Source organism: Sarcophilus harrisii, chromosome 5 (assembly GCF_902635505.1).
Source record: "Sarcophilus harrisii chromosome 5, mSarHar1.11, whole genome shotgun sequence".
Classification (NCBI taxonomy): domain Eukaryota; kingdom Metazoa; phylum Chordata; class Mammalia; order Dasyuromorphia; family Dasyuridae; genus Sarcophilus; species Sarcophilus harrisii.
In genome coordinates, this window is record NC_045430.1 from 192790327 (window position 1) to 192802108 (window position 11782).

At 36.7% G+C, this 11782-nt stretch overlaps 1 protein-coding gene across 1 annotated transcript; it reads left to right on the plus strand.

Moving 5' to 3' along the window:
- The first annotated feature begins 400 nt into the window (after nucleotides 1-400).
- Nucleotides 401-1357, plus strand: LOC100923276 (olfactory receptor-like protein OLF3). Its single transcript, XM_003771717.1, has one exon. The coding sequence runs from the start codon at nucleotides 401-403 to the stop codon at nucleotides 1355-1357; it is 957 nt and encodes a 318-aa protein (XP_003771765.1).
- The last annotated feature ends 10425 nt before the right edge of the window (nucleotides 1358-11782 follow it).

Genomic DNA, 11782 nt, shown 5'->3' on the forward strand with positions numbered 1-11782 from the left:
TCATTTTATAAATGAGGAAACTGAGGTAAACAGGGTTAAGTGACTTATTCTGGATCACACAGTTAGTCTGAAGCCAGATCAGAATTTAGGAAGATGAATCTTCATGACTTCATGTCTTGCTTGTGCCACATAGCTGCCCTAAACATTTCTTTAATTCTCTATTATTTATAAGATGAAATTTTCCAAAATCCAAAATCCAAAAAAATCCAAAAAAGGATTTCCCATAGGTAGGACTCCAAGATCCCATAGGTAGTAAATCAAAGAACTTGGATTCAAATATAATGTTCTGATTCCAAATTCCCTGATTTTTCCATCATCTCATCAAGGTCATTATTTATCTTTGTTTTGTAATTCAAGAATCTTCCTTTTTCTACTTCTTTCTACAGATTCCTTCTTTTTAATGGGAACAGAAAACCAGACATGGTTGAGTGAATTTCTTCTCCTTGGGGTATCAAGTGATCAAGGAACCCAGATCTTTCTCTTTGTTCTTTTCCTGACTATGTACCTGATGACTGTTTTGGGAAACATTCTCATAGTCATTCTGATTAGGCTGGATACCCGGCTCCATACCCCTATGTACTTCTTCCTCACTAACCTCAATCTTGTTGATGTCTCTTATGCTACCAGTATTGTCCCCCAAATGTTGGCACACTTCCTAGAAGAACAGAAAACAATTCCATATGTGAGTTGCGCAGCCCAGCTATTTTTCTCTCTGGGTCTGGGAGGAATTGAGTTTCTTTTGCTGGCAGTAATGGCTTATGACCGCTATGTGGCTGTTTGCAATCCATTGCGTTATTCAGCTATCATGCATACAGGATTGTGTGTCAGGCTGGTGGCTGCCTCTTGGGCTAGTGGTTCCTTGAACTCTCTCATGCAGACTGCCATCACTTTTCAGCTGCCTATGTGCACAAACAATGTCATTGATCACATATCCTGTGAAATCCTAGCCTTGGTCAGGTTGGCCTGTGTGGACACATCCTCCAATGAAGTTGCAATTATGGCCTCCAGCATCGTCCTGCTCATGACCCCATTCTCGCTGGTCCTGCTGTCCTATATCAAGATCATCTCCACTATCCTGAAGATTCAGTCCACAGAAGGAAGGAAGAAAGCCTTTCAGACTTGTGCCTCCCACCTGACAGTGGTGACTCTGTGCTATGGGATGACCATTTTCACCTACATTCAGCCCCACTCAACCCCCAATATCCTTCAGGAGAAGATGATCTCACTGTTCTATGCCCTTTTAATACCTATGCTGAACCCTCTAATTTATAGTGTGAGGAATAAGGAAGTGAAGGGAGCCTGGCAGAAGCTGCTTGGGCAATTCTATGAATTAAAGTCAAAATTGATATCCTCATGAGTTACAAAAAGAGATAGCTGCGTCTCTGAACTCTCCTTTCCAGATTTAAATGTGACAGGCACTATCTACATCACTGACAATCCTTTCAATGAATAGAAAAACATTAATAGTTGTTTTAAGATAAGAGCTGGGAGGGAGATAGTCTACTGGATAGTGCTAAGCACATTTAGAGAAACTCAATTTTTCATGCCTGTCTTCTGATAGTTTTCTATATTCTGCATTATCTTAAAAAATATTTTATTATTTTTGATGTATCATGTTTATATACTTTTTTCCTCATCTGAGATTAAGAGGTTCTTAACCTAATATCCATTAATTTGTTTTTAAAATAATTTAAAAACTGGTTTTCTTCATAATCTCATGAATTTTGTTTTAATTCTTTTTAAAACTTAGAAGTATTCTCAGGTTTCATCAGACTGTCAAGAAGTTCTTTGACACAAAAATGTTAAGAATCCCTGCCTTAGATCATTATTCTATGCTCATCCATGTTTAAAAATGAACAATTTAATTTTAAGTCAAAATGCATGTTATTATTAAAAGATTCAGCCAGAATAACAAACTGCACATTAGGCCTGGCTTAGGGCAATAAAACTGAGTCAATATGTTCAGATGCCAGGGAGAAAAGGTCTAAACACTAAATTTAAAGAGGAATTGCTTTCTGAAGGTCTTTTTATACTGTGGACCTGCTGATTGTGTCTATGCAACACCCAAACAACAGATGTGTTAAGTTAAATTAGCAGTCATTGGTGTACAAATAAGGCCTATCATTGATGCTGACATTTAACATATATAACCATAGGCAATATATTTATCATAGCATAGACTCTTTAGAGATATAAAAATTTCTACATGAACAGAAGGGCTGCAGAGGCAAATAGCTGGAGCTGTGCCTCAATCTGTATGTATATTAAACATCCATATGTTTAACCAGTCAAATCCGTGAGGAATCAGTTGTCCCTATCCTATCTAAAGTTTTGACTATAAAAAAAACTGAGCCAGAGGGAAGTCATAATTGTTGCTTTAAAAACAAAACTGACATAGAAAGTACTAAATGCATCAATCTCAAAACTTCCCAAGAAATTAAAGGAGGAGGTATGATATAATAGAAATAACATTGATTCTATGTTCAGAAAAAAAATAAGTTTGAGAAATTTAACCTTTCTTTAAATATGAAGAATTTAGACAGGATCGTTCCTTGCAGCTCTAAATATTGTGATTGATTTTTTTTTAAATTAAAGCTTTCTATTTTTCAAAACATATGCATGCATAATTCTTCAACTAAATACTGTAATCTTATGAATTTGATTTTAGATGGATATTACTGTCCATCTAGAGCAGGCTTTAGGTATATGTGGCTGAGTAGAAGGGGTAAAAGGTCAAGTTTAAGAAAAGGCCTATTCAACCAGTTTCTCATTTGCCATTTACTTTTTTAGACTACTCCCAGACTTTACAATTTCAGGTTAAATACCAAAGGGAAATAGACTAAGGATTGATGATAGAATTAAAGCCAATTCTATTTAAAATTCAACATGACAAAGAAGGGACAAAGCAAGTGATGAAGGGGAGTAGAGTGATTTGAAGTAGGAGGAAGAATGTGAGAAAATCATATTCACTTCAAAACCTTGGTCTTCAAAGCACTTTCCTTAAAGAAAAGATCAAACCCAAAGTATGAATTCAGTTTCAGAACCTTAGGGATAGCATTTACACAGTAATACTCTGTAATTTTCTACCTTCCTATAATTCCTGAGCTTTGTCTATGTAAATCTTCATTAGTCATTGGTTTATGACACCCTTATTACCTTTAGGCTGCTTTCCCTGGTTATTATTACTCAGACTAATTTGTCATAGTTAAACAATTTAATTTGATTAATAAGAACATAGTGACATCAGCATTAATGGCTAAAATGGTAGAAACTACAAGAAAAAATACAATATCCACATCTCAAGATGATGTTTAAGTCTGCCAGTTCTATAGTATCTTATGACCTTCATATGGGGAATTCGGGAAGTTTACATATTTACTATATACATCTTCCATTTACCATCAACTTGGACAAAGGAAGAGGAGTCACTTGGTCACTTGATGGCATTCACTTGCTAAAGTTGCAAATGACTAGTTGTCAAAGGAATTCTCAGAGTCCTTCTGATAGCAGGCAAATAGCAAACTAAGAGTTTGCTTCTTTTGACTCAGATGAGGAAAAAAAATGTACACATCACTTTGATGGGCTATGCTGACTCTCTCCAAAGAATAGACAAGACATTCTACACTTCTTGATTTCTACCAACTCCAATGCATCTTTGATTAGCTTTCATTTAAAGCTTCCACCTTGGTCAGGGAGGCTCCTTGCTAGAAATCTCTGCATATTAGGAATTTGAAAGTTGACTACTGTTTGGGGATTTATAACTCGGTAGGTAAAGCCTTAGTTTTCAACCCTTTGTGTGATTTGAACCTGTCACAATCTTGGAACTCAATGGTACACTGAAATTTTACCCAGGATTTCTTAAAAGAACATAGCAAGTATTTGAGAGAAAGAACAAAAGAAAGAATGAGAACTAGAAGAGCTAAGCAGAAGCAGTAGTTGTTGGGATATGGATTCTTCAGCTCCTCATAAATCAGTGAGTCCAATAGAAGGAATAACTGGCTCATGGATAACATTTGAAAGAAGAAATTGGAAAAGTGAAAAAAAGGTTAAGATTTGGCAGAGAAGATTAAAGACAAAGGTGGATTATTGAGCTCTATAAAGCCCTCAAAAAGAAACAAAGCATACTGATGCTCATGTGGTTTGAGTACCAATATAATGTAGACATCAGATGATGGTAGACACCAAAAGTTGGGGTTCAGTCATGTGAAGAATCCACAAGGTGTCTCAAAAGAATTTGCAGGCTTGAATTCATCTCCTTAGCCAAGGGGCAAAGCTTTATTGCAATAGTAATGCCATTACAAAGTGGACAGAATTGTAAGGGAATTCAGCAGAGAAACAGAAGCAAGGAGATACATTTACCCAGCTTTCATTTATAGATAGGCTAATTATATGGCTCATTGGTAGGAAGAAATGGTCTCTGGAAGGAGTGATTCTCAGCTGATCAGATTATTACTGACAAGATTACCAGTCAGCAATGAATTGGAGTGGTCTTATTCACTATTGTCTCAGGAATTTGAATTGTGGGAGTTTCCTGAGGCCAGAACTATCTGACTAAGGAGTGGTCAGAAACAGACAGATTGGGTATGGGAGTTTCCTGAGGTAGAAAATCTAGAATCACAGACTTATTGCCTGAACAGAAGCCCTGCTAAAACCAGGAGACCACAAAATCATATTTCTTCAGATTTATTTAAGGGAATAGGTTACAGACAAAAAGGGATACATTAGATATCAGGAATGGTAAATATGAAATAGAGTGGAAGAGCACATGAAAAACAAGTTCCTCAGTGGAACTCACAATTACCCAATAGAAAGGGAGCACCCCATGAGGTTGGACATATCCTTAGCTGGCAGACTAAATTCTGAAAGGGACTAGCATCCTAGTGCTAGCCCCTTAAAAAGAGTTAGTTAGCTATAAAGGAAGAGAAGTGGAGTTAGGAAGCATAATGGAGCTAGGGAACACACCATGTAGCATGGGGGAAGCAGAAGAGGAAAGACACCATGAGGCAGAGGGCTGTGGGCCATGGTGAACTGACCCAAAAGAGGGTAGCAGCCATGGGATGTCGCATAAATAGATTGTAAAGGGAAAATGTGACCAGGGATATGACTAAGATTTCTGACAAGGAGGGCAAGGTGAGATTACTGGAGATTTGAATTTATTATTCAATAATAATTGAATTATTAGGGGTTTGAAATAACTTGGATTTCAGACTGGACCACTTCCCCAGAGGGTGAGACCACAAAGCTAAGCTGATCTTTCTATTAGAGCCTTCTGCCTGTTTGCCTCTTGGTTCAAAACATCATTCAAGACGTCATGTAAGCTATCAATTTGTTTCCTCTCTTTAAGAAGTAATGGCAGTTCCTCCAAAAGGTCTTCACTTTCCCTCGTTTCCTTTCCCTTGGCCTATACAGTAACATGTTCTCTTTTATCTACATTCTTCCCATGTCCTCATGTTGCCTCAAATAGAGGTCAGCAACATTTGAATTAGGATACAGAGCCAAACCAGAGTCTAAATGTTAGGACTTTTTCTGAGTAAAGGTTCTGAGCTTTCAAGTGATAACTTTCCATTTATATAAACTCTATAAAATTCAGAGTGAGATGCCACATGGACCCAGGAGACAGTTTATTGCCTTTAGGCTAAAAGTGAGTTAATTATTATGAATGTGGACTAATTAAATATCAGAAAAAGAATATTACAAGGTGGGAATAGTTATGGTCGAGACAAGATAAGTAGAGTTAGGTGAACTTGTTCCTCTCCCCTAATAAGGGGAAGGATAGCACAGATTCTGGCTAATGGGCAATGTCCTTAGGCTTCCCCAGTTAGCAGTGGATTTATGCAGGGCTGTATGCTTGTTCCCATGCTTTTAAGCATGAAGTTTTCAGAGATGTTATAGGATATCTTTAATGAGGATGAAATCAGTATCAAACTCAGCTGCTGAACTAATAATAAATTATTTAACTTTAAAAAACTAAAATGGGAAGGACAGTTGGTATTCAACTTTTATTCACCAATTACTGTTCATTCAGTGCCAGCCTTAGATAAAAATGTGGGAGAGGAAGTATTAGACTGCCTATCATACTGAGGATCAACAGGGCTGTTATGCTAATCTCATTGTTGTATGCCTATGAAACCTACATTTTCTACCAGTGTCATGCAAGGAAATTGAATCACTTCCATTTGAATTGTCTTAGGAAGATTTTGAAGCTCACTTGGAAAGATAAATTACCAAGCAATGATGTTCTTTTTCAAACTGAATTGTCAAACATTCAAACTCTATTTCAGAGAATGCAACTGTAATGGGTTAATTATGTTGTTTGAATACCAAATATATGTTAGCCTAAAAGGGTATATTATGAAAAACTCACACATGACAAAAGCTTACATGGATGTCAATAGAAGTGATATAAGTGATGGGGTTTAGAGTGACTCTCCCTGTATAGGGCCATCAAATTTTGGGGTTAGCCACCAAATGATAGAGAGAAGGGTCACCCTAAAAGTATATTGAGGCAATGGGCTGATGTTATGAGGTATCTCAAAAGAATTTGTAGGCTTAGACTATTTCCAGATCAAGAGACAAAGATTTTATGATGCTGTTAGCATCAGGCTAAATCCATATGAGGCTTTTAGCTAAAAAAAGTTTTAGCAATTAACAAAGGGAAAGACAAGAACTAAGTTCCCTTGCAGACCTCACAGTTAACCTGAGGAAGATGTCATTAAGAAGGAAGATGCCATTAAGGCATGACAAGTTCCTAATAAACTCTTGAAGCCATAAGATGGGTTAAATTCCTTAAAAAAGAATTTAGCAGGGGATTATGCTATTGACTGGTGAACTAATCTTAAAAAGGAGTTCGAGTTCTAACATGCTAATGGGTAGAGAGAATGGAGGAAGAATAAGTTTTTTATAAGGAAAATGTAACCTTGGGGATTAACTTTATAATATGACTTTCTCATTGAACACTGTAAACTGTGGAGTCATAATGATTTTGTCTATGGGGGGATTTCTACAAGGAACAAAAGGCCTACTTAAAGACAAAAGATCCACTAAAAGAGATAATCCTATCAGTGTTCCTCCCTGCTTGCCTTGAATAGCTTGAACAGTAAAATACAGACTCTCTCTCTATGGCATTCCTTGCTACCAAAGACCTAGGGCTTTATTCAGTCCCTATCATAAAGAAACCCTCAAGGATGCTGAAAAACTTTGGAATTAATTGTAAGACATGGGAGACACTGGCACTGGATTGCCCAATATAGTGTACTTCATTAAAGAAGGTGCTATGCTCTATGAGCAAAGCAGAACTATGATGGCTCAAAAGAAACATGAGATGTGCTAATTTAGACACATCTCCTCTCCAAATAGTCCTATGAACTACTAGTACCTTAGCTATGGTAGAGCTTCCAGGCTTGTGTTGGTTTAATCAGCCATTCAAACCCATTGTACATTGACTTCAAGTTAGTGATGACATTTTGTTCCTCTTTGAGCACAAAAGATAGCAATCAACCAATATACATAGACAAATTTTAGGGTCTAAACTGGGAAGAAGTTTCATGGGTCAGCTAGTCCTACTTCTTCATTTACAGATAAGAAAATTGAGACCCAGAGAAATCAAGCAATTTGTCCAAAGTCACACAGATGCTAAACACCATAAGTGGGATTTGAAGTCAAGGTCTTTGACCCCTGAACCAGTATTAGTTCCATTACAATATTATATCCTGGCTTAAAAATCTCCTTCTTCTGGACTAGATAAGTACGTGATTTAAAATAAAGTGATTTCTCACAACAGGATGTGTTTGTTCTCTCTATCTCCTTCCAGAGATTTAAACACATAATTGTGTGATTTTTTTGCCTCAGTTTCTTCAGTTGTAAAATAGAGATAATAATAATGTCAGTTTTGTTGTGAGGACCAAACGAGATAGCACTTGCAAAATATTTTGCAAACCTTCAAATATTAGTTAAAATGCTACTTATTAATACTGAAAAGTTTGGGAATTTTTAGATACTTTTAAGTATGCAGAAGAAATTGGTAGAATTTTCCTTTGACTATCATCTAGCAAAAGCTTCATACTTCATATAGAAATCTGTTGTGCTCTTGGGCCAGCAGATTCTTTCTCATAGCAGTTTCAGTATTCTCTCTTTGCCCAATCACTATGAAGGGCTTCTATGGTCATGTAAAGGAATGTCATGTGTATTACCTATTACTTCATGGTACCATCTGTGGATGTATCAGTTAAGTATTATCTGCCAGCAATGTCAAACTCAAGTAGAAACAGACCCCAGGTCTCATCTTGATTAAAACACATATACACACACATCAACATTATTGTTGTCACCATTCTCCAATTGATAAATGGTCAAAGGATGAACAGACAATTTTTAGATGTTGAAATTGAAACTATTACCACTCATATATGAAAGAGTGTTCCAAATCACTATTGATCAGAGAAATGCAAATTAAGACAACTCTGAGACACCACTACACACCTGTGAGATTGGCCAGAATGACAAGGAAAGATACTGCAGAATGTTGAAGGGGATGTGGGAAAACAGGGACACTGATACATTGTTGGTGGAATTGTGAACACATCCAGCCATTCTGGAGAGCAATTTGGAACTATGCTCAAAAAGTTATCAAACTGCGCATACCCTTTGATCCAGCAGTGTTTCTACTGGGCTTATACCCCAAAGAGATACTAAAGAAGGGAAAGGGACCAGTATGTGCCAGAATGTTTGTGGCAACCCTGTTTGTAGTGGCTAGAAGCTGGAAAGTGAATGGATGCCCATCAATTGGAGAATGGCTGAATAAATTGTGGCATATGAATGTTATGGAATATTATTGTTCTGTAAGAAATGACCAGCAGGATGAATACAGAGAGGATTGGAGAGACTTACATGAACTGATGCTGATGAAATGAGAAGAAACAGGAGATCATTATATACCTTAGCAATGATACTGTATGAGGATGTATTCTGATGGAAGTGGATTTCTTCGACAAAGAGAAGATCTAACTTAGTTTCAATTGATCAAGGATGGACAGAAGCAGCTACACCCAAAGAAAGAACATTAGGAAATGAATGTAAACTGCTTGCATTTTTGTTCTTCTTCCCGGGTTATTTATACCTTCTAAATCTAATTCTTCCTGAGCAACAAGAGAACTGTTTGGTTCTGCACACATACATTGTATCCAAGATCTACTGTAACCTATTTAACATGTATAGGACTGCTTGCCATCTGGGGGAGGGGGTGGAGGGAGGGAGGGGAAAAATCGGAACAGAAGTGAGTGCAAGGGATAATGTTGTAAAAAATTACCCTGGCACGGGTTCTGTCAATAAAAAGTTATTAAAAAAAATTATTGTTGTTCAGTTGCTGGGTTTCTTTTTGTCATGTCTGACTCTTCACCATGCTATTTGGAGTTTTCTTGGCAAACATACTATGGTAGTTTGTGATTTCCTTCTCCAGTTCATTTTACAGATGAAGAATGGAAAAAAGAGTTAAGTCACTTGTCCAGGATCACACAGCTAGTATATATCTGAAACCTCATTTGAATCCCAGTCTTTCTGACTCCAGGGCCAGTGCTCTATCAACTGTACAGATGTTATATTAAAATTTTCTTAATTTGGTTAAACATTTCCCAGTTCATTTTAATTCAATTTATGGTTGCATTTTGCTGACTGACTTTATACTCAGATTGTAATACCTCAGTTTCCCTGAATTGTAATACCTGTTCCCTTCTTCAGTTTCCCTGAATTATCCTGCCTCAGTTTCCCTGTAGCAACAAACTCTTCCTGGCCATTAGGGCTGAGATAATTGTGGAGCTCTGGCCATTCTGCAATTCCAAAAGTCATAAAACTCCAGATGGCTTATCTCAAATGCTTGAGCATCTTTTGGCCCAGACTTTCTGACTCCTGTTTGACCACCTTCTCATCAGAATTTATGATCCTTCCTCCTTACCCCCAACCTGTCAGAACTGAATCATGGTCCTTCCTGGAATTTCCACTCACCCATTGCTTTGCCCCCCCCTTGCCTTTGTTTCCCTGATTGCTGGAATCCTATAAAAGTCTCTGGAATTACTTGTTTGTTGCTGGATGTTTTGAGACAAGAGTCAAATCCAGTTGGCTGGCTATGGCTGAGGCCTCACTAGTCCAAATTCTCCACTATTAAAATATTAAAAACCTTTAAGCTCTGTCTTGCTTCAGTTTCTCTGACATTACAAGATTTCTCTTACACAACTCCTTTGAATCTGCTACTTGATCAAGAGCAGGGTTCCTTTTGGGGAATGAAGCATGCATCATCACAGAATCATAGCCCTAAATATAGAGCTGAAAGGGACTTCAGAAATCATTTGGTTCAACCTTCTTCTTTACAGATGGGAAACTGAGGCACAGAGAGATGAAGTGATTTTCCCAGGTAGTATGTAGCTGACCTGAGATTTAAATCCAAATCTTTGGCTATTGGATCAATGTTCTTTCCACTGTACTATTCCAGACACCTGAGTCCTGATGATCGTACACCTGTTTCTTTGTCAGTGTCACAATTTGAAGATCTTCATTGTGAAGTTGCTTCTGATATCAATCATTATCCAAGATTGGTTGTGCAATATGTTAGAAACTTCTGTTCTGTATGATCAACTTCTTCAAGTCCTGCAAGTTCTTCAAGCCTGCTTATCTGTAATAGTCTCCTACTTATTTATTTAACTTCCATATAAATGCTTATTTTTAATGTAGGATCAGCTCAATGTAAGAAAGTTCATAAGCCCTGATGGCACATTCCTAGGCAGAAGCCTGAGATTCTCAACCATACTTTCACATGATAAATTCATTTCTTGAATTTCAATTATCACCTTCAAACTTTTCATAGCTCTGGATTCACATGACATACACAGAAAGGCATTAGTTTTCCCTTGTTCAAAGAGCAGAGTGAATTCATTGCTGCTACTCATATCCTAAAGATAGCATCCAGATTAAGATTAGCCAAAATATAAAACAGTATATTGTTGAGATAACGTGTGTAAAGAATTTGGGATAATTTGAAGTGTTATATAAATGGTTGCCATTATTATGTCTGAGTTCAGTTTTTTGTTGCTATCTTTTCAAGTCTAATCAACATTGTGTTCTATAGCCAGTGGGGATGCAAATACAAAGAATCAAATAATCTCTATCCTCAAGAGGCTTATATTCTATCTGGAGAAAAAAAAATAAGCATATATATATATATATATATATATATGTTAAATAAGTAACTAATAAATAAGAGACTATCATAGGTTGGCAGTCTTGAACAACTTGTAATTTGACCAACATATAGAACAGGGGCTTTTAGCCAGGAAAAGGGACTGATGAAATTTGGATGAAAAAAAAAAAGAATCATCTTTATTTTTATTAGTCTCTAACTTAAATCTAGTATTGCTCAAAGATGAATGTAGGCAATGAACCACTTTTCTGATGAGTCCATAGACTTCCCTAGATGTAGAGCTGAATCTTTCCATGATAGTCCATAAAATATTTTGAAATATTAAGCTACATAATTATTTTTTTACTTTGTTCAAATCCCTTCTAATTGTTACTACCTGAGGAAATTGACTGCTAATAAAGTTATGATTGACTTTATGGAACCCTTTGTGGTTTATCATTTGATTTTTTTTTTCATTTGATCTTCATAATACTCCTGTGAAGAAGAAGAGCAGATATTGTCATAAAGAAGATTATTTGCAGATAAGAAAACTGAGATTCATAGAAGTGAATTAAATATTTATTATGTACCTACTGTTTAAATAAGTGATTTACCTAA